The 24,616-nt window shown below is 48.0% G+C and overlaps 1 protein-coding gene across 1 annotated transcript in view; it reads right to left on the bottom strand.

Annotated features, from left to right (window-relative positions):
* NCAM1 (neural cell adhesion molecule 1) overlaps nt 1-24,616 on the bottom strand; it is a 216,892-nt gene that overhangs the window by 22,611 nt on the left and 169,665 nt on the right. The window contains 5 exon segments of the mRNA XM_025207638.1: nt 2,830-2,954; nt 12,639-12,641; nt 16,397-16,438; nt 18,703-18,738; nt 24,213-24,227. Coding sequence (XP_025063423.1) covers nt 2,830-2,954; nt 12,639-12,641; nt 16,397-16,438; nt 18,703-18,738; nt 24,213-24,227 — 221 coding nt within the window.

The following is a 24,616-nucleotide window of genomic DNA, read 5'->3' as shown; positions in this document are numbered from 1 at the left end:
ATGATCAATCTATTGACTGCGCTCCATTTAAACGCTAATAGGGCCACTTTCAAGAGTATTTTACCCTAATAACTTCTCTGCCCTTGCAGTGACAAGGCACTGATGGGACCCCTCTCTCTCCTGTGTTTTACATTGGTGTCTTTCTTTTCGTAAGGTGTGGTGCGGCTCTGGTGTGAGAGGGGCTGGAGGGGACAAATTTCGGGGCTCACTAGCTGGACGGCTGGCTGAAATGGCAGGGGACAGGACTCCACAGCCCAGAAGGTCCCTCCCAGTCCTACATTTCTAGAGGGATCAGGATACCTAAACCTGGATGTCATGGGAATAGGGCACCCAGATCTCTGGGTGGGATTAGGAGTCCAGGGCGCTTTCTGCATGGTGGAAGAGGGCGTTCACGGCCTCTGTTCTTGCACTAGGGAAATGCAGTCTGAAGGCTTGCAGTAACTCCTGCTATTTGTCATTATCCTCAAGCAGTAACTTTTGAATCACATCCCGAGTCAGTAATGGCAGGGAACTGCTGCATCCCCAAGACCAGCTGCTTGATCCCTTCCACCCCTAGAAATGTCTGAGCCACATAAAGGCCAGGACTAACCTGAGTTATAAATCATGCTAGCTCTATAGCAGCTGAAATGCACACTACTGCAGGAACTTTATCCCCAGGGGGTTGTGTTCACACTGTATGTGCCAGGTGTAACAACTACTGCCAAGGAAGATACCACGTTTCCCTCGCCACCTGTACACAATACTCCATCTAGAAGTACTTACAGGCAAGCCAGTTATTTGCAATAACGTTTCAAGCCAATAATGGGAAAAAGGAAGCCATTTTGTACAGAGCTTGGCCTAGCTAGTGTGGTTTACAGCAATTGGGCCATAACCATACTAGCAGATGAGCTGAGGACAAATCTACAGCAGTACTAGGAAAAGTCTTAAGAGGCTGGAGGAAATGTCCACAGCTGTGGAGCCATGGCCAGGCAGTGAAGCTCAAGAGAAAGCCACGCAGGCTGCTGGTAGCACTGGCATCAAGGGCAATGACCACAAATAGTCTTCATTGGTTTTAAAGCTGGGCAAGGTCATTCTGGCCACCTGCTCCCATCTCCCGCATAACACAGGCCCAAGAATGGCACCGCACCATTGCTCCATCACGCCCACGCCTCTGGCTTGTGCTACAGCACACCATTTAAAAAGATGTCCCATGGTGTTGTAAAGCTTGGAGCAATGGAGAAATTACCACAACGCTAGGTTTAGAGCCCTGGCAGTAGAGAAGGCTGACAATGATGTGAGGGATTTAATCGGGGAAAAAAGCCAGCTCTAGGATATCATCTCTGCACGGAGACAGAGGGGCAGACTGGTGGCTAATCAGTGAGTTGCTCCCTCTTGCTATTTCCAGCCTCAGTGAAGCAAAAAGTTGTCTTTGGAGCAGGATGGCCCATGCAAGAGCAAGCACAACTCAGGCCATCCGGTTCTTAGCATTGTCACTGTAAAATATTCAAGGCATTTGTCAACTTCTTCAGGGAGGAGAGGAAAGCCTGTCTCAGGTAGGAACAGCTGTGACGTCAGCTGCATCAGCTGCCGCTGACCCCAAGCCCATCAGTGAGGCCTCATCACCAGCACCCAAAGTGTGTACTCAGTGGTTTGCATGGCACTGGCCACTGCGGCATCCACACGCCCTTGAAATGCACCCACATCTCACTGGCCAGTCGGGTTTGGTGAGGGAGAGGAGTGGGGAGAAGGCACCTGGCGATTCTGGAAGGCGAGGGACTGGGTGGGATCTCATCCTGGGGGAATGTGTGTTAGTGGGAAGAAGAACAGATGCTTCTTAGGAAGTAATTGAAAAAAACCCCAAAAACGAGAACTTATGGAGGATGCTACCTCAGCCAGGCCCCAGGAGGCGCTTGGGCAAGATAACAAGTGTTTCCATCTCTACCTGACACTGAAACACCCATGAAGAATTCTCCTGAATAAGCCCTGCTGCTGGGTGGGTATTGAAGGCTGCGTCATTTCTAGCGTGGGGAGGGCCACTCGTTCCCAGCATGCCTGTCAGAAAGGCCCCCCAAAGACAAAGTGTTTTTCCAGCAGCGGGCAGAGATTTAATTCCGACCAGGGCTGCCAGGATAAGAACAGCCGGAGAACTGTTGCATTTCCTTCTGCAGCCCTGGTGCCATTTAACTGCCCCCAGGAGCACTAACGCTGGGACAGTTTGCACTGACAATAGAAAAAGCAGCAGTAGGTTTTGGTGAATCTTCCCCAGCCCTGAAGATTGCCAGGTCCTTGAGCCGCTTCATCACATTCCTATTCCTGTGTCACATCTTTTGTGAGCGGTGTTTTTCCTGATGGAGACCTGACAGCACCAACATCGCCTCGCTAGCAGAAGCCAAGGTTAAGGCCGTCTTTGCTTGCTCAGCTGGCAGCAGTGTGAGCATCTCAGGCCTGAATATTTGCACAAACACTGCCCTTTGTTTCCCCAACCTGGGTAATGAAATGGGGAAACAGATCTACTGTCCATGATACCACCGTAGTTATATGTGCCCATCAGGCTGGTGGGGATGGAGGGAACCGACCCATCAAGGGGCAGGTGTTGAAGCCAGGACTTTTTTTATGAAACTATACAATATTTGTCTCCCTGTCCGACCTCCTCCTTATGCTCATCCCATTTGCCTGCTGTTTCCTATGTGATGCCTAGACTAAGCTCTTTGGGGTTCAAGAAGGTCTGCTTTGAAGACAATCTTGTAGAGCAAGTCTCTACGACAGGAACAGCTTTCTTCAGTGCTACTTGGATAACCAGCAAGAGTAATGAAGATAGCCTTGCAACCACAGGGCACAGCTTGTACTTACAGCTTTGTACTTGATCAGGTAGTGTCTGATTGGGGAGCCTCCGTCGTCCTGCTTGATGAGGTTCACTTTAATGGAGTTTCCATCTTCTCCCATCTGGCCCTCCAGCTTGGGTGCGCTGGGCTCCCCTGCAAGAATGGGGTGACACACATTTCATTTCCAGCTTTTTAACCCACAAAGCAGTCACCCGGCCTGAATTGCCTCAGGAGAGGTGACCACCCCCACCCCAGCTCCAGCCCTTGAGGAACGGCATGTGCCCAAACTCCTGGGCTGTGCCAGTATTTGCCATGAGGCACACTATCTAACATCCAATATCCTTGCGAACAAGGACTTCCATTTGCACAGGGCTGCTTCTTTCTGTTTCTGCATTTGCTAGTGGTTCCCACTATTGCCAAGGCACATGGCAAGAGTCAATTCCTGTCCATCGGGTCTGTACGTGTCCCGTAGAGGACATTTCCCCTTCCCCCATGCCAAGTCCCTTCTCCTGCTTTTATTAATCCACTTTTCAAACAGAACAAGAATCAAGCTCACATCCAGTTCAAAGCTGCAATTACTAAGCTCTTATCTCCCCGCTACAAAGAGAACAGCACACGCTTGCCCTGCACTTCTCACCATGGAAAGCTATTCATACTGGACTGGAATATTTTTTGCCCAATGTAACTAATACTCATGATGGCGAAGGGAACAAGCAATGGCCTTACATCATTACAAACATCTCTGCACCAGCCTTACTCTCTTCCTTCCTCTCTTGGAGAAACAGTGTTGTGACAGGGAGGGCCTTGCTGCTGTCCTGGCCGACACCTTTTACGTGGCTTTGTGTCTTTATGGGGTCAGGTCAGGTGAGCTCAGTGTACACTGGCAAGGCAACCTTCCTGCCAAGAAACCTCTGCCACAGAAAACTCCCCTGCACTGCACATGGGGATGTTGTGCCTGTCCTTCCTGAACCCTGCCTGATCTGCTACAGGGCCCTCTCTAGGAACAGATTTTGTTCAGGCACATAAAGGGAGAAAGAAAGTGGTCACAAGACAGAAGCTCCAGGAGGAACAGGGAAGTGTGTGTGCACGTGGGCTTGGTCAGGACAAGAGGCAAAATCCATCTTGACTCAGCCATCCTAAGGAGAAACGTTTATAGGCCACACTGTAAATCAGAGATGATTCAGCCCAGAAAGTAATATGTTCTCTGATACTATGAACTAGCTACACGTTGCAATGTTACGCTAACAAGCAGTCTGTGTTTTTAACCACGTTACTCCTTTTAGCCTTGTGAGCCCAGAGTGGCTTCTTCCCCCCCTCTTCTCCCTCTATCAGCCGAGTGGTTAATTCATATTTCCATTGCTGTGCCCAATTCTTAGCAGCTTAATTCAGCCCGTGTGGCCCTGCTGAGCTGGGGAGAGCATGGGGCTGATACCCATCTTGGTTACTGGGGAAGCAAAGAGCTGAGCTGGAGTCTGCAAGGCTAGAACCTGAGAGAAAACAAAGCAACCCCATCATTCACTATGGTTTTACTTGCAAACGCGAGTAATCGACTCTGGAGTCACTCGGGGCCGCTAATTTAATGGGGGTTAGAGGCCTTGGAGCCCAGTGGGCACCCGTCGCATCTCTAGGTACCTGAGGAATGCTTCCTCCATTGAGACCATCTGCCTGGAGGAAAGGAATTATTAATGAACAGTCTTCTCAATCACCAGTGACTGCTCCCTGAGTGAGTATGCGCCTCAGACTGTACTATGGATATAGTACAGTGACCTGGGATAGATTTCCTGCTCTGTGCCTTTACCCAGGCAGCCAATCTTGGACTCTATTCCCGGCAAGAAAACCCGGAGCATTGTAGGGATAACTAATTCAAAGCACAAGGTGCCATTTGTTATACTACCGGGGGCTGTGCGAGTGCCCAGCTGACCCAGCAGGACACAAACCCGGGCTCTTGTTCTGGTCCAGGCTCAGAGCATCAGACTTGCCTGCTAAAGTGTCCTTTCCCTCATCTGCATTACTTAAATCAGGTTGCAGCACACGAGCGATTATCAGTCCTCTCCTTGTTGTAGATGCTTGACTAGGGTAAATCGCACCCCTTTCATGCCACTCCAGACTCACATGGCTGGCTGCTTGCTGGCTTTGTCATGCCTCTCTCACACTTTCCACGTGGTCTCCCCTCACTCACATGCCTGATGACGTGACCGTGTCGCGACGGGAAGGTTAAACCAATAACTGTCAACCCCCGCACGCCACGCTCCACCTTAGCTGTGCAAAGCGATTTACGTCTGCCTTGCCGTTTGCTCTCGTCGACGTGCCTTTGACTGGGACTGCTACGCAGTGTTTCAGCCCCCGACGGCTGTTGACAAAGCAATGGCAGAGCCAGGTCTAAGGAAGTGACTCTTCTTTTGGTGACTGATACCTGTAGACTGACCATATCTCCATTTTCTCTAGGAAAACCTACTGAATCAACATCCCTCCCCCACGAGACATTCACTGGTTACTGCCTGCAGTGCACTCTGCACCCTTTTGGTGCTTACTACCAAGATTACTTGATGGAGAAAACTAAAAAAATATTCTATCAGAGAGACATAGGACAACTCCAGCCTGTAAAATTAAATACAGGCTTCAGAACGAGCCTGATCCAAGCCAATAGCAACAAAAGAGTCTCTCTCTTGGCTTCAACAAAGCATATAATTCACACTTGGAGCGCCAGCTCTAGCTCTCTTCTCAACAAAGACTTCATAGCAGGGGCAGTAGTGAGGTTTCGCTAAGACTTCTGCTAGCTTTGCAAACACACTGCAGTACACTTGCTAGCAGTACATTACAACAGATTGTTATAAATAATGGAAAATAGATTACAGTTGTCAAAATAAATGAAGGAAAAACATTTCCTGATGCCATTATCTTGGCTTCTTTATTATTCATAAACTCCTGGGTAATTTGCATTGGGTCTTCCCTTAATTAGTATAAGCAAATGAAGATCACTTGCGTATGCAAGCAATGCTAAGCCTCAGTTTAGACTGCAATGCTTTGGCTTTCTCTATGGGCCATATAGGATGCTATGGATTTACTGACCAGGGTTTTATGGTTGAGATTATTTTTAGATTCCTCGCATGTGCCTGTGTTGCAGAAGGACCGTCCGATTGACTTGATTATGGATAATTTTAGAAAAACAAGTGCTGTAATTATTTGTAAATTAAAGCTTACATTTCAGCTGCAGTCAGCAGGCAGGGCTCCCAGCAAACTCTGAGGATTAATTATACTCTATCCGCTGGTCTCATCACAGAGCCTTCACTCTCTCAGATATTTTATATAATGATTAGAGCAGTGACACACAAAAAAAGCATCTTTGTCGACTATAATTATACAGAGATAGGGCACTTTGGGGTATTAATATTTATTAAACTTGAGCGTTTTTTAGTGCCAGCACCGGGATACTAGAGCCAGGAGAGGCAGGCAGTCCCCACACCCAGCTCTGCCACTCTCTCCACCCAGATGGGCTGCTGCATCCCCAGATTTGTCAGCCTGGGACCCCCTCCCATGCCCATCCATTTGAACCTCAGCAGCCCATGCTAGTCTGGCTCAGAGCCCCACAGCTCTGCCAATGCACCTGTCACACCGAGCAGTGCTCCCTGATGCTGCAGAAGAGACTGACAAATGTGCCCAAGGGTAGCAGGATGCATTTTCAAGACAGCCGCACAGGCTTGATCCTGCCCTGCTAGAGTTCACAGCTGTTCTGCCTGGTCCAACACCTGGAATGGCAAAGTCCAATCTATTGTGTTGCTCTGGCACATCCTACCACAAACGCTCTGCTGTGTTGCCTACAGTTCTCGTTCGGATGAATGGTGAACGCTACAGCTTTCACAGTGGCCCCTCACTAAGAAACTGCAGGATTCCCACTGGAAAGGGCTCCCCCCTTAGACCCCAAGGTTACCAGTTTGCACTTTTATGCCGATATTTTCTGCTACCAGCTGCTAGCAGGCCATGCAGGTGGCTTGCAAAGTGTTAAATCCTTTGGACGCCGATAAAAGGTATCACCCCAAAAAATCCTTGCTTCTTGCATCATTCCAGGAGCATCATGGCTACGACATCACTCTACCACTGCTGATATCCATAAGGCTTTTCTAAGTCCCAAACCTCAACAGACTTTTGTAAAGCCACAATTAGAAGACCCCAAACTTGGCCCAGACAGTAACTTTAGACGAGCGACACTCCGTTCTGAGTGGCTCGGGACCCATATGAGCAATCAGCGCTAGCCAAAAGGTCACAACGGCATACAAACCCGGGGGTGCATTGAGGGAAACAAGCTCCAAATGGAAAAGCTGTAGCACCCCTTGAAAAGCCACCTGTGGCTCAGGGACACGGCCCAAGTATTGCTGTGGTAGACTAAACCAGGCTTGTTATGGCCTCGCTTTAAACTAGAAGCCTATTAGTTTCTCTTGCAGGTAAACCCCCACTCTGCAGCTGCTCTGAGAAGGGATGTCTCCCCAATACGTTTAAGACTCTTTGGGTTTCTGGTACGTCTTTGCATAGAAGTATTTGTTGTCCTTGAAGGTGGGATCCTCCGCTATTCTACCCTTTGTTTTCCCTTTCATTCCCTCGGCTCTTCCCAGACCCATCAACAGCATCTCTGTGATGGCAGGAATGTCACTCCAAAGCCTTCCCACCCGCCGAGGTGACAGTTGTGTCGGAGGGACCACCTGGCTGGATCAGAAAGCAAGCCTGGAGGTCTTAGGTGCCCATGCTTGCAGCTCTCGCAGGATCCCTGGGCCCACCCCGTAGTGAACAACATGTGAAAGAACTCCTTTCAACTGCTCTCAAGTACATTCTCAGCGCTTCTCCTGCCCTACAGCACAAGGACTGCTTTATACATAGGCCTCTGCACTAATGCCAGCTGTGCTCTGCCGCAGGAAAGGACAAAGGACTTGACGATTAACTGATTACCAAATTGGCCAGCTAGTTTTTCAGTCAGAGAGGTTTTTTATTATCTTTACTGCCCGTTTACTGAGGCTAGATGTTGGCAATTCTCATTTCAGCCTAGGTTTCTCCAGGAATTACGAGTGCTTGGAGGGTGGATGCCATTACAGAGTGCAGATTAAATGGAAACAAATGAGCTCTGACTGACTGGATGGCAAATATATACCCAGCAACTTCTCCTGTGTTCCCCAAACTCTAACAGACTGCCCCCACCCCGACCCTACCCTGAAGAGGAATATGAGCATGAAGGCTATTGCCGGTCTTCATTACGTTGATTCAAATTGAGAAAACCGCAGTGGAAATAATTGCAGCTCAACTATTAACCAATAATTAACCAAGGCAGAAGCAAGAGCTTTACGCAACCCAGCTGTTATTTATAGGGAGGCTGAGTGCTTTTTCACATTAGGAACTAGCTCCCAGGAATTAAGGACATTGATTGTTACCTACGCTGGACTAAGTCACTTCCCGGCTATTGAAAGCAGCTGCGATCCATGATTCCAGCACCGTGCTGCTGAGTCTTTGGCATACTTGGTTAAGGGCTCAACTGAGAACTGGAAAACACCAAATCAACGCTGTCCCTTATTCCTTTGCACCATAACCCCATAGTGAAGAGACAATTATTAATAAATAAAGTTATTAAGACCAAGAGGGACCACGGTCATCATGCCTGACCTCCTACATTTCATGGGTGAGGGATTTTCACCCAGAGATTCCTGCACCAAGCCCAATAATGTGGTGGAACAGAGGCAAGTCTTCTAGAAAGCTGCTCAAGCTTATTTGCAGTTTTCAAGCAATGGTGAAGTCACTGGATCCCTTAAGAAGCTGTTCCAAAGACAGATCTCCCCCTCTATTGAAAATAATTTTCAATTAACACTGCCTGGCTTCTGTTTTTGCCACGAGATCCTGTTTTATCCCTTCTTGACAAAGTAGTCTCCTACTATTGGAAATGTCACCATATGGCCAGTGACTATCTACAGCATGTTTGGAACCAAAAATCAGAACAGTACAAACGCGAGTGAACAACATTTCCATTAAGCATGTGTTTATCTTAAACAGGCAGGAGTAATCCATATACAGGGGCTGTAAAACAAAACCGGGTTAGTGTGACGTTTCAGTCGAAGGAGGAAGAAGTTTAGTGTAAAGAAGTTTAGTCCAGCAGAACCAGCATTCCTATCATAAGTGAAAGTGTCAGTAGCTGAAGAGAAAAGTCATTATAAGGAGGTTAGAGAGAACTCATGCTCAGAGCATGCATCTCGCCTACAGGAAGAAAGGGCTGGAAAGCAAGGATGCGTTAGTGGGGAGTCGCATGCTAGTGGACTGTCCATTTACACCGTGGCCACTGGGGCTAGTTTTGGTAACAGCTTAGGTCACCTGTGCAATTTGGGACCTTTATTAGAAACTTCGTGATAATGACTCAGTTGGGCCCAATGAAGGATGACTGCTGCACTTGCTCCGCACACCTGATTTACAACTGCACTCTACTTGGAAGTTGCTCTGGTGCACAAGAAGAACTGTAGCATCTTTGGCTCTGCTTTCATCTTTTGGTGAGATGGTGCAGGGGCAGTGGGTGGTGGCCCCGGACAGGCAGACGGTCTACGTTGGCTTTGAATGGGAAGGATTTGAAGCCTGAGACCATGATTGTAAGGCTCCAATGATGCCCAAGGGTACAAAAGGGACAATAGTCTTTCTTCCAGCCCAAAGATGAGAATCCCAGCCACGCAGTGGAGACTGAAAGTGGTAGGGGAGGTCTGTTCTCTCTTGAGTTGAGCATGAGGACAGCTTGAACAGCCTTAGGAAAGATCACTGTCTTGCAAGCAGTGATTCTGAAGGCTCATCCCCTGCTTCCAGCCTGCCGTTGTATGGCAGGACAGGGTACAAAAGAACCAGGATTCAAAACTCAGCAATGCCTTGTGGAAAACCAGAGAATCCCCTCGTTCTACAGCAGGTTTGTCTCTGCGTCCACATTTCTCTGTAAGGTTGTGTGTCCCTCAGCTCTTGCCTTTAGGACCAGAATTGCTTACACAAGAAAACATGCTCTTGAACATATTCACCTGCCCCTGGTCCTCCTTGGAGGTCGACTGCATCCACAACAGCACTGCTGGATACTGCAGAGAGCCACAATATTGTACAGAGACCTGCCTGCTGGTGCGTTTTCACACCTTCCTCTGAATTATCTAGTGTTGGCTCCTGTCACAGGCAGGACCCTGAACTTGTTGGATCCAAATGTCTGATCCAGTTGGCTGAATCTTCACTTCCAAGTTTGCTGTTTTGCGTGGCTGCTGGACGATTGAACATCCATTACGTTATATTTGCCCATTTTCAATGCATATGGGATTATTTTGCACAGTGCGTCACAGGAAATTCCTATGGCCCTACTGCAGCATTTCATTCAGGATCCATGCTGGAAACTTTTGGAAGGTGAACCAATGCTTTGCTCTGCTGGGAATGCTAGAACAGCATCTGCATCGAAAGCAGATGCTGAAAACAGGCATAACCCAGGTGGAGGGGCATTGCTGAAGTCAGGCCAGCGTAACGACACTCCCATACATGATGCTGCATGAAGAGCAATTTTGCCTGACCTAAACATCTGTGCCTGACGCAAGTTGGTGGAGCTTTCTGAATTCCCATGAAGCACGTGGGATTACAATTGCTTAACTTTGGAAGAGCAGCTGCAAATATCATTCCTTGTTCTGTTTCCTGATACAACATTAGCATCAGAAAAATCCTGCTGCCGTCAATCCCACACACGTAGGCATGCATTTTTCCTCGTATCCATTTTATAAGGTTGCCTTTCAAAAAAAAAAAAAAAAAATCAAGTGCTTTTTTCATCTAATCTTAGATGTATGTGGCTTGGGATTTTCAGGAGAATGTAACGATGTTATAATTCCTTAAAGTGGCCTGATTTCAAAATGCATTGTGTCCATCTTTTAAAGAACACAGGCTCCATTAGGTACCAGAAAACTGAGGCATTCAAATTGCTCGTTAACGTTCTTGCCAAGCTGGCATCAATGCAAGACCCAGGCACAGAGTGCGGACGGTTAAAACCTGCTATCCCTTCTCCCTTCCATTTTAGCAATGTGTGAGTCAGGGAACTGCTTACTTCCCGTCCCTCGGCCACTGTGTAAATGGGACTAAATTGTGACCAGTGCCACCACAATTTGAAACCGGCGTCAACCACATCTACGGGTCCGAGTCATCGCGTGTGGGAAATGCACAAGTGAGAGAGAAGAGGAAGGAAGGCTTCAAAATGCACACGAGAGAAGCAAACAGAACAAAAGCAAAAGGACATGCGAAACAAGACAGCCAAGTCTTCACTCCTCATGGATGTCGCCCAATCCGTTTTCAGAGAGGGAGAAGGGCCTAGAGAAGGGACGGCTTCCATGCATGCGGAAACGTGGGAAGGTTACTGGGTTAGTTTTGTTTCCTGGCAAACCCCAGCCCAAATGCTTTCCTCCTGGCTGTGGTCCAGAATAGCAAGAGGATGCACTGCTAATGGATTAAAAAGCCAATTGCTTCATGCACTTCCAAATGGTTTGTGGGTCTTACCCGGGGGAAGCAGAAAGGCAGGCGTTTTCCCCCCTCTCGATAGGGTGTGCATTGAGTGTTATGTGAGGTTGCAACAATCACAGCATTAATAATTCTTTTCCTACTGCCTCAAGCTTTAATTAGAATTGCTTTATCTCCTTAGCTGCGAGGGTCAATCATTTGCTTCCTGGTTTCGTGGAGACCACCAATTATTATGAACATCACAATAACTTCTGAGCTAAATTAATCCTTTTTCCTGACTGTGACAAATTTGTGGGATGGATTTTGGTAAGCAATACTCTGCATCCAGGGTGCTCAACCCCTGGCCTAAGGAGCTGTGTTATCTGACCTGCCAGGCTCCCCATGGGTCCAAAAATTTAGTGATGGGGGAGAGGTGGAAGCATTAATTGCCGCTCCCCTGCTGCCAAATTTCTGGACCTAGGGAGACAACACGGCCCTGTGTGCTAGATGGAGCATGTGGGGCCCAATCTGGGCAGGTGGGGCCAGGCTGAGGCAGTCTGAGGACCAAGCCTGAGTGCCAACTCCACGAGGGATCCAGTCTGTGGGGCTGAAAGGTTGAGCACCACTGCTCTAGATGCCTTCTGATATGAAAAAATACGTTAAAACAGGGGCAGCAATGGTCCTAGGAGCATAGACCTGCACGCATAGCATTACAACCCCCAAATTCCCACTCTGACTCCATTTAAGCTTCTCTCATCACAAGAGCTTTCTGCCTTATTTCAGAATGGGATGTGTTGGTAAAGGACTAGCTTTCTGAGGATATGCTCCTATTCATTACGGTATTAAAAATGTAGAGCCTCCTGGGGGAAGGGAGGGGGAAACCATTGCAACAACTGGCCTAGAAAAGAAAGGCAAGCAAAACATTGCTCAAATAACGGGAGGCACAAGGAGTTTTATGGCCTGGATCCAGTCCATAATTTCAGAAGAGTGAGCGAGGAGATTGAGAGGATGAAATCCCAGCCCCACTGAAGTCAATGGGAGGTTTGTCACCGACTTCGAGAGGCCCAGGATGTCTTCTCTATCAGGTCTCCTAGGACTAAAGGGTTGTGCTGTGCCCAGGGAGCTGACTCTGTGGCACCCTCACATTGCATGAAGCAAATGATTAAGCCATGGTTTATTTGCTGAGCATAAAGCTATTTTTCGCGCTCAGCGCAGGTGGCTGGGTTTTAGCTTGTCACATGCAGACAGAGGTGGTGAGCAATATCTCTGGGAAGTCTGTAGAAGAAATTTTGAAGGCTGGAATTTGGAGGGCCCTAGTTGCTGGGGTTGTTTTGTTCCCCCCAGTTCTAGTCAACCAATCAGAACAAAGTTTGTTTTTACCTTCTGTTCACCAGCGTGGACGACATCATCAGCACCATGCAAGCCACATGACAAAGTCACATGATACGCACGCACATGATTGGTTGAAAGGAAAGTGGAGGAGGTCACATGGAAAATACAAAAAAATTAAAAAACTGATGTAAACAATGGGCAAGGGAAAAAAATCGACAACAGAATTACAGACTAAATAAAATATATATATATAAAAAAAAAATTAAATTAGCCAGCATATATAAGAAACATTGGGAGACAGTAAATTTGCCTGGAAATATAAGAATATTAAACCACAGAAAGCATTGGCGTTATGACACCGTTAAGCGTTAGGCACAGCTGCATTGCTGCTCATTAATACCAAGTCAAGGAATGAATAAACATTATCAAAATGAGACCGTTGTCTCAGAGCTTGGAGAGCCGGAGGGATCCACAAGACTGTTGAAAAGAAAAAGGGAAGACATGTTATTCAGAGACAACGCAGGTATCCGAGGAGACACAGGGCACAACCGTTGCCCCCAGTTCAATGAGGCTGGATGGGTATCAACGATTTTCCTTTCTGCAGGATTAAAAGTCCTCCTAAATGAGAACAGCAGGGAGAGATTCCACATTTCCATTTCTATTTCTGAAGTCAAAGCTGCCCGTCATCAATAAGCAACAGGGATACACTAAGTCTAGCCACCAGCACTGGGAGCGTGTGAACCCCACCCAATGCATCCAGGCTCAAAATCCGCGGCACGAAACAAATCATACAGAAGGCATCCCACTGATAACGTGATGCTCCATGAGTGAGGGGTGGGTGGAAATGCATTGCATTGCAAGATGAGGATGACGGCTGGCATGGCACAGGGAAGGCGGGAGTGTTGCTGAGGGTGATGGACAAGTGGACGGACTGTATGGCAGGGGATGCAGGACAGGAGGAACTGTGGAGCTGATAGAAAGACTGTTCTTGATCGTCCACTTCCCAAATTACTGGCTGCTTTAAACCTCTCCCTTAGCACGAAAAGCATTTCTCTCCCCCTGGACATACATTAGGCATCACTGCCATCTATACTAAGACTACATTATAGCATTTCAGCAGTGCCTTGGTGGAAACGAGAAACCAGAACTTGGTCTATTTAATGCTATTCTTTGGCAAGCTACACGGCTGTGCTCACTTGGGAAAGCACCAATGGTTACAAAACACACAATCTGAACAGAATTTACCCATCACATGCTTTCATCTTCTCTTCCTTTGTAATTATGTCATACTCAGCATGACAGATCTCCAGGTGGGCAGACTACGCCAGCCAAGAAATCTTTTTTTCCTGCCCATTTTCAGATGAGTTGCTGGAAAGTTATGCATATGGATTTTTTTGGGTTTTGGCAAATACGTGGGGCCTGCACTCCATCCTGGAGGGGGGAAAGCTTAGCGGCCGCTTTCAGTTCTTCCAGAAGGGAGATCCGGAGCTGAAGGACAGCTGGGGACAAGGATACCTTTCCAGATTCCACCGAGTCTCGCCTTATTCCTTCAGCTTACAACTAATGGGCAGAGGGGATGCGGTCATGGAGACAGCTTCAAAGGATAAGACCGGGTTGTGGGTGAGGCTCAGCATTCTTTTTCCTCTTTTAATGGCATTAAGTAGCTATTCTATTTTTTGTCTGCCTTAAATTTCATCCTCTCTCCAGCTGAAATAGCAAGGTCAGGGCCATACTTCAGCTGGTAGTAGCACTGATGAGAATAAACTAGGGCAAAGCGCCTCTCAAACAGCTGCCTGGTTCCAGAGCCTCTTTTTTTGTCTTTACAGCCATCACCATGCTGCAAACAGCTCTGTGTAGCACTGAACGTGGGTGCTATTTACATCAGCGTACTATATACACTAATGACAATGAGGCAGGAGACGACAAGATTTGCACTGCTTGTAAGGGTCAAGAGCTGAGCTCTCATTCTGAAATCCTGTGTACTGCTGTTTGCTGAAGTTTCTGGATGGAAATGGTTGCCCAGGTACTAACTTGCATGAGAAAGCAAAGCGTGTTTCTGCTAAGGAACTAGGGGTGCTCCATGGATGTCTAAAATAGTTAAAATTTCTGAGAGGAGATTTCTAGACTCTTAAGCATCCAGAAATTGGGGAAAGAAACTGTAATCACTCTCTGCTTCCTGGAAGAGGGAAAGAAAATCTGTGTTAGTCCACCCATCTATTGCCCAGCCCCGTTCTCAACCCCTCCACAAAAGCTCAGAGAAAGGTGTGATCAGGATGAAAAGTCTCCTTCTGCAAAATGGAACTGCTGCCACTTCAGAGCACCGAGAGGAGGAAACTGTTAGCTGTGGCTGCTAGCGGATAAAAGGACAGTTCATGTGGTATGCAAGACCACAGACTACGCTAGGGATACAAAGCCTGTTTTTAGCTTCTTTGTCAGTGGCAGACTAACCAAACTCCAGCCTGCCCCTAAAAACATGTTATATAAAAGAAGTGTGTATTTCATGCTTTTAGTATTTCCACTGCATGGCTTGGAGCCCACTGCAAATAAACAGTTTCACCTCAAAGAGCACACGTGCGTGCATACACACTCACCTCGCGCACACATGCATGGAGTGTTACTGAAAATCAGAGCAAGCTCATTGGGTTTGTAGTGGTGATTTGTTCTTCAACACACACATCTGTGCAGCTGCCCGAGACCCCAGTGTGCGCAGAGTTGTAAAGCTAGGTCTCGCTAAAAAGCATCTCGCCTCATCTCCCAGGATCATCCTGCAAGTATCTGCTCAGATTGTGCGCCGTGTATGGGCTGCCACCAGTCTCCTGTAGATGCGGGCCAACCCATACACATGCTCACATGGCCAGCATATAGGCTCACTTCAGCTGGACTCTCAGCTTAAAGGGGCTTTATTTAAAGACAGCTGCTTTGTTCATACAATTAGACAGTACAATGTTGCCATTTTAGCAACTGTTCTTACTCTAAGGAGCCCATCACTGTGGTATGCCCCTTCCCCGAAAGGATGTGCACTGAGCAGGGATTCAGGGGAACCCGGTTCTATGCCCAGCACAGCTACGGCCTCTTTGAGGCATCTTATACCAGGTGTTAAACTCAGCCCGTGCTTTTGTGCTCACCCCCAAGTAGGGGACACCTTGTCTACACCTCACGGGACAAAATCTCTGACAGGCCACAAGTCGCTCAGCTGCTATGGTGGACAAGGGCCATATAAGCACTTGGACCGAGACGGCAGGAAAACCCAGGCTTCTTGATTTGGAATTGCTGCTGCGTTCCTGAGATCTTCCTTTGGCATGCCACCGAGATATCGAGTGTGAGAGAAATTATTACAGCAGGCCTCACCCGGGCTCTCTGCTCCCATGTGGTCTTTTCCTTGGCAAGGAGCCATCTCCTGACCTTCCTCTTCATTTTCACCTCTGCAGCTGCGACCGGATTTCCCTCCCTGCTTCTCTAAATGTGCTCGATGGACAACCTGCATGGAAGACCATCCTTGGGAAGTGAGCGGCATCGCTCGTTGATGGGATGCTGTTAGTTTTGAGCAGCTATATTGTTTTTTTTAATTAAAACATTTCCTGTGCTTCTCGTAAACCCAGCATCTCCAATTTCCACCACATGCTTAGAGGGCTGGGGGGTGGCCATGCTGGGTCCTTAGCGCCTACGTGTTTACACATCCATTAATGCCAGACTGTTGGTTAACAGACATTAAAATAATGAGGCGCAGGGTTTAATTGCCTCGATGGAAGAGCTATGCTGTAACAAGCAGCACTCAGACCGAGGGGGAGCAGTTCCCGTCTACTCACTTGCCGGCTCTGTGCTTTTGGATTCAGTAGGAGGCTGGGTTGCTATGGAAACATGAAGGATAGATAGGACATGTAAAGGTGAAGCATAGCATGAAAATAAATTATGGAGGGAATAAGAGAGAAAGGGATGAAATCTAACGGGGGGAGGAGGGATTGAGGGCTGCACTGAGCCCCTGGCCCAGATTTGGAAGCATCACTTGCAAACTCCGTGGAAGTTGCATTGAACTCGAGTCTCTGCCCCCCACCCTGGTGCACCCTGAATGCAGGCAAGTGATAAGGGTCTCCTTTGGAAATCAAGGACACAATTTATACAGGTCTCGGAGGCCTGCGATGGACCTGTACCAAGCCCTGTGTTTCTCTGAGGGGCCTGTACCCCTTCCCCGAGATCAAATCCTCAAGAAGGAACCAATGAAACGGCTGTGGTTTCTCCTGGAGTCTCAACGCAGTTCTCCCCCGGGTTCTCCGACGCCCAGTCCACATTCGTCCTATACTTGTCTCCGGCCGCTCCAATGTTAGAGTTGTAAGAGGACTGCTGGGTCCGACATCCAGCCTCTGACACAGGACAGCACCAGAAGAAGGTGGCCAGAGGAAGTGCAAGGACAATGATGGGATAAACCTGGATGACGTTACTTCACCTCATTATTTAAGGGGAGTTTATGCTTTGAAGGCTGAAGCTTTATATTTCATCCACGCTTGTCACCCATCTAACCAAACTGGGGGGCTCCTATTATCCAAAGAAGCACCCACTAGTTACCCAAGTCCTCTCAAGGACACTGAGACCTCTCCAAAACCATAGACTAACTCCCAGGGGTTTGCAACACAGCCTTCTGCACAGTCCTGGCTGCAAAGTGGAAAGCAAGCAAAAAAGCAGCAGCAAGTCTGATGCTGAACCTGCATCATGAGCTCTCCATTATGCCTGGGAATTGGTAGGCATGCAGCTGGGGGCAGAAGGCTTCCACACAATGTGCCCTGTCCCCTGCTGCTTGGGGTACAGCCACCAGGCTCCTTTAACCTGCTACGTATTGCCTCTTTATACCCTCTTTTTCTTTCATCCTTATGGGGGAGTGAGGAGGAATCTGGGGTGCTCGGGCAATAGGGGCACGCTTCACTTTCTCTCTCCAAGAAAAAGAACAGCATCAGAGGAAGCAGGGAAATGCAGAGAGTGTGCAGGTTGACAGAAGGCGTCTTTCAGGGGGTGGCAGAATTAAAAGCCCTTCTAAATGTTATTGACAGCACTGATCGCTCCACGTTAGAGAAAAGCAGATCGTACAATTGCTGAATGCCAGCCTCTCCCCTGCAAAGCTTGTTAGGAAAGATGATCCAGAGGAAAGCAATTTTCCAGCTCCAAATGCCACGGGGAATTGCAGCACAGCTGAGACGGACTGCAATGCTATTCTGCAGAGCCGCAGTTTGCTACCTTTTCTGACTATGGGCTGGGATGACCCACGCTAGGTCAGAGCAGTGGGTGGGCACTAAGACCTGGCCACTGCTTGTCCCCAGGGTAGCATGGGGAGAGCACTGGCAGCCGAAGACCTCCATTGCCTAATGCTGCCAAACCTGGCCCATGGGCTGTAGGTTTCCAACCCCTGGTATAGAGCATCTCTATTAAAAAAACAAAGCAAAGGCAATGTGGCTTCCCAATGGAAGGACTCTGGGAAAGGCTGCAAGTTGATGGACAGGCTGCTAGGGCTGGGATTAAGTCCTTCTCCTTTCCCATGCTGGTCCCAACCGGAGTCTTTCCGAGAAGGGGGAGACCTTTGCGCGCTGCAGTCTAAATCTGATTATGCAGATTATAAAAGATGAAACGGGATACGAAGAAATGACTTTTCCTTCTGGCCCACCAGGGAGTGATGGAGCAGCAAGGCTTAGGGAGTCCTTCACTGTTGATCTTTTTGACATTCCCCTTTTCAGCTAAGAGGCTGCACTCTGCCTCACAGAATGAGTCAGGCACCAGCCTCCCATCGCAGGTGCTGAGACCCATAAAACAGCCAGTGGGAATGGAAAGCACGACGCCACAGGTGCTAGTAGCTAATCCATGGCACAAGTCCCGCTGACATCACTACGGGCACGATTCCATTGGACCTCTCCGCTGACCGCCTTTCACCTGCCAGGGTGGTCGGCTGGGTAGGCAGTCACTTGTATCCATTGCTGTGACATTTGCCTTGTGCTATCTGGAGTCCCTCTAGCAGGACAGGTTAGTTTCTACCCAGATAAAAAGAAACGACATTAGGCAGACTGCACCGCAAGCAGCGACGAAACACATGCAAAGCAAAGCAGCACGCAGATAACACTTTTATCATACTCACTGTCTGCTAAGCGGGAGGTGGGGGCAGCAGTAGTTGCTAAAGGGAGAGAAAGGACGGTGAGAGGGGGAAGAAACTTCTGTTGCACGCTGCCAAGGAAGGAAGACTGGAAGGAATGACTTGGCGAGCTTCCCTGGAGTAGGACTTTGAGAGACAAGAGATGGGCACTGCCAGTGAGAGAGAGACAGTGCCTCTGCTTACGCTGGAGCACAAGCTTGGTGCTAGGCAAGGCCTGTGCTCCGGATCTTGTGGTCCTCGCGGAAACTAATTTTGTTTCAGTATATCCTCTCTGAATACCATTGGCTTACTGCAGGTCCAGCTGTAATCCACGGGCCCAAGCCACTGCCCCGTGAAGCTAGCTACAGATCAGGCCTCTTGCAGAGGAGAGCAGCAACATCTATTGTCATTCCATCTGGTTTAGACACGGGGAACGTGTCTCGCTATTCCAAAACAGGAGGATTCCTCAATTCACGGCCCTGCAGACACACAGGGGTAAAAGCGAATGCCATCCTCTAATTAGTCTTCTATTGGATTGAACTGCAACCTTGGACTCTGACCGTATCACTCATTCTTTTGTGGATGTGGGGATTATTCGCCAGCGTTTCTCTTTTAAGAAACCACGCTTTTTAAACACGTGCTTCTTAATTCTCCTTTCTGAGCCTCACCTGCACAGCAGCAAGGGATGCTCGGGCCTTGAAAATCAGCAACAGGCATGGGGCAAACGTGAAGCTCATGTTTGTTTTCCAGCAGTTACGAGGAATGCTTAAAACATGAGTCACAAGGGAAAAAAATAATCCCAACCAAAACAAACCACATTTTCCTATCGCAGTGTTACTATCAATGATCTGGGACCTCGCATTTCCTAAAGGCTAAGACAACACTGCTATATCCTGGTGACTACTGAAAGAACCCCATGCTGCAACCCCAGCAAATACTAAAAGCTTTGTCACTTTAGACATTTGAAATTTTGAGCAAAAAAGCAGAGAGAATGGCCAATGTTGGCTGGAATGAAAACACAGCTCTGATATTCCTCTCTACAAAGCCTTTTGGGACAGCTCTGCAGTTTCCACATTATAGTAGCCCCTGTTCCTCAAACAGATCTGAGAAATCCACTCAGTTGAGAACTTCCCCATTTGTTCCTGACGGATTTAGTTCAACAGGGATCAAACCATGGTTAAAATGAAGTTCTCGGCATGTGTACTCAGTGTAGCTACTTTATAGCCACTCTTCTCACTTTAATTTTCCCTGTGTATACTAGATACAGCATCTAATCAGTCACATGAAAGCAGAAGCCTTCCATTTCATGGATTTTCCATGGCTGTATCCATTTTCAGGCTTTCAGTCCCCAATGGCACAGCAAATTAAGAGGTAGCATTCCAGCAATTAAATTCTAAAGGTTATCAGCTCAATCACTGAAAGATTTAGTGTCAAATCTTAACAATACTGTCTCTCCAATCTTTATTCCTCCTACTGTCTTCAAACTGCAATCAGTATTTTCTTAATCAAGCAGACTGCAAGTTTTCCATCTGGTGACATTTTGACAAGAGATGCATGAAAAATCTGTGCCCTGAGCTTATACGATTTGGGGAGCTGTGGCTTTTTGTTGGCATGTCACCAATTAGCCTCACTCCCAGGTTAATGGTATTACAGTCACAGTCCTGCTTACGGTCGTTCTCTTCAGTGCAACAAAACATATCTCATTTGGCAGTCTGATGCGTTCTTCGCAGGCCAGTGGCCCCCAGTGGCTCACAGACAAGGCTGCATCCAAGGCTCTCCAGCGCAGCTTGCAACTGCTGGCAATTAAACGGTTAAAAGAGAGGCTGACAGCAAAGCAAAATACTGACTCTCAGTATTGCTGCCCAGAGGCCAGCAAGGGTTAGGAACCACTGGCTTTGCTCCTACATGCCCTGTGAATGCTCCGTTGCTGTAACATATTAATGCAAACAAAGTTCACACAGTCGAAGCCAGCCAAGGTCACCTTCCTGGCTTAGAGTGCGTCCCATTTACCAGGATGTCCCTATTAATTCTTAGACACCAAGAGTCAGCTTTTCCTGATGTGATTTGCTAATTCAAAGCGCATTAGCACGAACGCAGGCGCTTCCGACCCGCTGGGCACAAAGATGTCAAATGGAATTTGGGACTGCACCCAGTGGACAAGATTGGATTTATTCCTCAAACATTCCCCACTGCATCGGATCCTCTCGTTCAGGACCAGATGTCAGCTCCATCATGCAAGAGGCGGGAGCACCACATAAAGTACTGGCTGTGCGGTCACAGCCCAGGAGCCTGCGGCACCTTGGACACTCTTCTAAAAAACTCACTCGTGTCCTCCAAGTAGGTGGCTGCAGCCTTCTTAAACAGGCCTGTACTCCCTTTGCTTTGTATTGCCTATCTACGCCACCGTTAGCATCAACCACCTCTGTGGGTTCCTGCTCCCGTAAGAGGCTTCCCTCGAGGAAGTTGGGGAACGCGTGCACAGCCTTGGTGGAACTGGTAGCTGTCGTGCAACAGCCGGCAATGCTGCTCAGTGTTCATAGACACTCCTCAGAGGGCGGAATCACAACTGTTGTGTTACCTCCTCCGCAAGCCAGGCCAAAACGATCAGGAAAACAAAAAAACACCACACTGTGGCTTCAGGACTTTGTGACGTCTCCTTAGGACAGAGCGCTGTTCCCTCGCCCCACACAGCTACACTGCCAACAGGTTTTCATCTCAGGTGGAAGTTCCTCAAGCCACCAGGACGCTCCCGTCAACTAAAAGTGGTTTGACTCTTTAATTCTTGAAACCCGTTACTTTGAGACATGGCTGGGGATGTCGACTTTATTGCTAAGTCAGCCTTCAAACCACAAGCCATTTAAGTGCTGCCGTCTTGCTTCTCTCATGGTCAAGCAGGACTGGTTGACTCACTCCAGTATTTTATAAAACACATTTGGGGAAGTTTCACCTCTAATAGATTTTCATACCCCCAAAACAACCCAAGTTATAGAAACAGCTTAAGGAAGTTTTGTTTATTTTGTAATGCTTTTTTTCTGCCAAAGTTAAATAAAATCTTCTGAGCTGCACATCCAAGAGGATGGTACTGATCTTCAACGCATAGACTGATTTACGGATCATCATCATCATTCCTTGTCTGGGGCCAGCCGACCGCCTCTCAAGGGACACTGCGCTCACTCACAGACCAGTGCTCCCTGGTTTCCATGGGATGCCGGAGGGAGAGGTGCTCTTGCTCTTCCCCAGGAGAGCAGAGCCAGGCCCTAAAGGATCATCATTAACTACTCTGGGATTTCACCTGCTTTCAGGTGCTTGGTCCCTAAACCAGATTCCAGCCGCCTGGGCTCTGTACTCCCAGGAAAAATGACTTTGTGCCCAGCCTGGCTTGCACAGACTCTATGAAGGCCAGTCTTTGTGGGTCTTCATCGTTCCCAGGGGTGTCTGCACAACAACCTCTGAGACAGTGAGGGATATTCCAACCAAACCTCCAGCTTCATTTCTCCCCATCTCCTGTCACTCTACATCCTCCTCCTCCTTTCACACTATTCCCTAAACATAGGACACCTGCCCACTGCACTTGCACCGACCATCTTCACTTGCCTCTCCCCTCCAGCCCTGTGCCTGCAGCCTGGCCTCCCATTTTCCACCTCCATGGACTCTGCCTGCTCCAGCAGTCATGCTATAGGAGCTGTATCATGCAGCTGTGCAAACGAGACAGACTCCTCAGGGCAGGAGCACAGACCAGCCCGAGTCCGCTGACGAGCCATCTGCATCAGCAGCTCTACGTAAATGGCAAAGGTCATCACCAAGCAGAAGATACTCTCCTGTTCTGACCCCCGATTCCAGACGGCAGCACCATGCTTCAAAACCCAATGAAAAATTCTCTGCTACAGTCTTGATTTAACTCTGTTGCTATAAGAGCCACAGAACTGTCACCCGGTGATGAGTATGTGGTTTGGCAGGCACGCCTGTAGATGAGGCCAAGAACAAGGTTCCAGATATCCTTTTTTTCCTGTTTAATTCAGTCCTTTCTTTCCTTTCCTGCAGCACTCGTCATCGCAGAGTCCGAGTGCCTGTCCCTTTATCTCCCCTGTGTATCGTCACTGTTGTCCGACGCGGAATGAGCCACCAAACCATTTGCCTGACGGATTTAATGCTAACTGTGATTAACTCTGTATGAGGGATAAATTACTTCTGCTCAAATTAAGGGGCTCTGAACAATTTAGGCAGCACACTGCACATGTGTCCAGGCAGCACAATAGGTAGTTTCTTTCTCACTGATCCTTGCCTATTTTTAACTGTTGCAATCCCAAATTCTGTCCATCCATCTGTCTAGTCATCCATCGGTTTCTACACACACCTCTACAGTTGTCTGCCAATCCGCTTATCTTTCCCGGGATCCAACGACCTGCATGTTTTTCTCTAGCATCACAGGACTTGACTGCCCATTGCTCAAGTAAACCATGACTGAAGACCCCACTTAACTCCTGGCCTCAGTGAAGACCAGGGACAGACTCTTGTTGACTTCAGTGAGGCAAGGATCCACACTTTACATCTGCTAACGTGTTATGGGGAAAGTTTCAATAACTGAAAAGGGCAAATTTCAGCAAACAAAAATCGAGTGAGAAAAGCACTTGAAAGATTGCAACTATAATTCCAGGAACAGCACTGGCTTACCAGGATGCATGTTCTAATGCAGGATACTATTTCATCCCATTGACGTGGCATCGCTCAGCTACCACCTTGTAATTAAAACCTGAAAGGCAGCAACAGCTATGGGACACATGGCGAGTCTGATTTGACTAGGTCTGAACGACGAGCACAAAAGGCACCAAATGAATAAACACAGAAACCCATAATTAATCCTCTCCGATTTCTTTTGGACTCCTCCTCCTCCTGGTAAAGAAGACAAGGTGTTTATAAACTAAAAAGAAAGCAGGGCAATCCCTTTCAATTGCTGGAGAACTAAACTGCCACCAAAGCTAACACCAGTATAAATGAAGGGTGAAAAAAAAATGGACTCTTCTCCAAATTTTTTGTTGTCGTACTTCCAAGATTTGGAAAAAAAAAAAAAAAAAATCAAAATTGTGAAAAATCTCTACAGGCCTTTTTAGCCAGTTTAGAAGTCATTTATATTTGGTGGAGATTGTTTCTTGGGGTTTTTTTCCTCCTTTTCAATGTACGTATGTTATTTAAAAAAAAAAAGCCAGTTCTACCTAAGAAGTCTTCCGCTGTTCTGCTCTGCAGTGCTTTGGCTATTAAGAAAAATAACCACAAGTTACAAATATTGGGTATTGCATGCGGTACAATGGGGAAAAGATGCTAAACTCTTGGTCCAGCTCTACAAAGAGCAGCATTAACCAGAGCAGGATGGCTACCCTAGTGTCAGTGCTGTTAGCAGGAGGACTTTGAGCTACTTCACCTCAAAGGAGAAGAGGGAAGACAGACTAAGTTAAATGCTAAAACTATGGTGTGTTAGGGGAACACTCCAAGAATGGTCAGAGGGAGGCAGAGGCACTTACGTGAGAGAGGGATGCCTGCAGTTTTCCATGGATGAGACACAGGTGGAAAAGAAAAGACAGAGATGGACCCCAAAAAAAAGAGAGAGATGCAAAAGAGCTGAAAATAGGCAACAGAAAACACGGAGCTGGACATTCAAAATAACCAGCACTGTACTGAATTCCACGTTGCAGAGAAGGGTGAGGCAGGGGGCCGCTGCAACAGGGTGGAGGAGGAATACAAGAGCTGGCTTGTGGCCCAGGGTCATCGTGGAGCAGGTTCTGTGTGAACCTGCCTGGTTCAGTGCTCCTGGCGGCGGCCAGCCAGCTACAGGACCATGCAGGACTCCCGGGGGAAGTGGGCTGGGGTCACCCTGGAAGCGCGAGAGCTGGGAGCTTAGAGCAAGCGTCTGGGTAATGGCTTCAGC

The sequence above is a fragment of the Alligator sinensis genome, unplaced genomic scaffold (genome assembly GCF_000455745.1).
Source record: "Alligator sinensis unplaced genomic scaffold, ASM45574v1 scaffold1241_1, whole genome shotgun sequence".
NCBI lineage: Eukaryota > Metazoa > Chordata > Crocodylia > Alligatoridae > Alligator > Alligator sinensis.
This window is presented reverse-complemented; position numbering and strand designations above follow the sequence as displayed.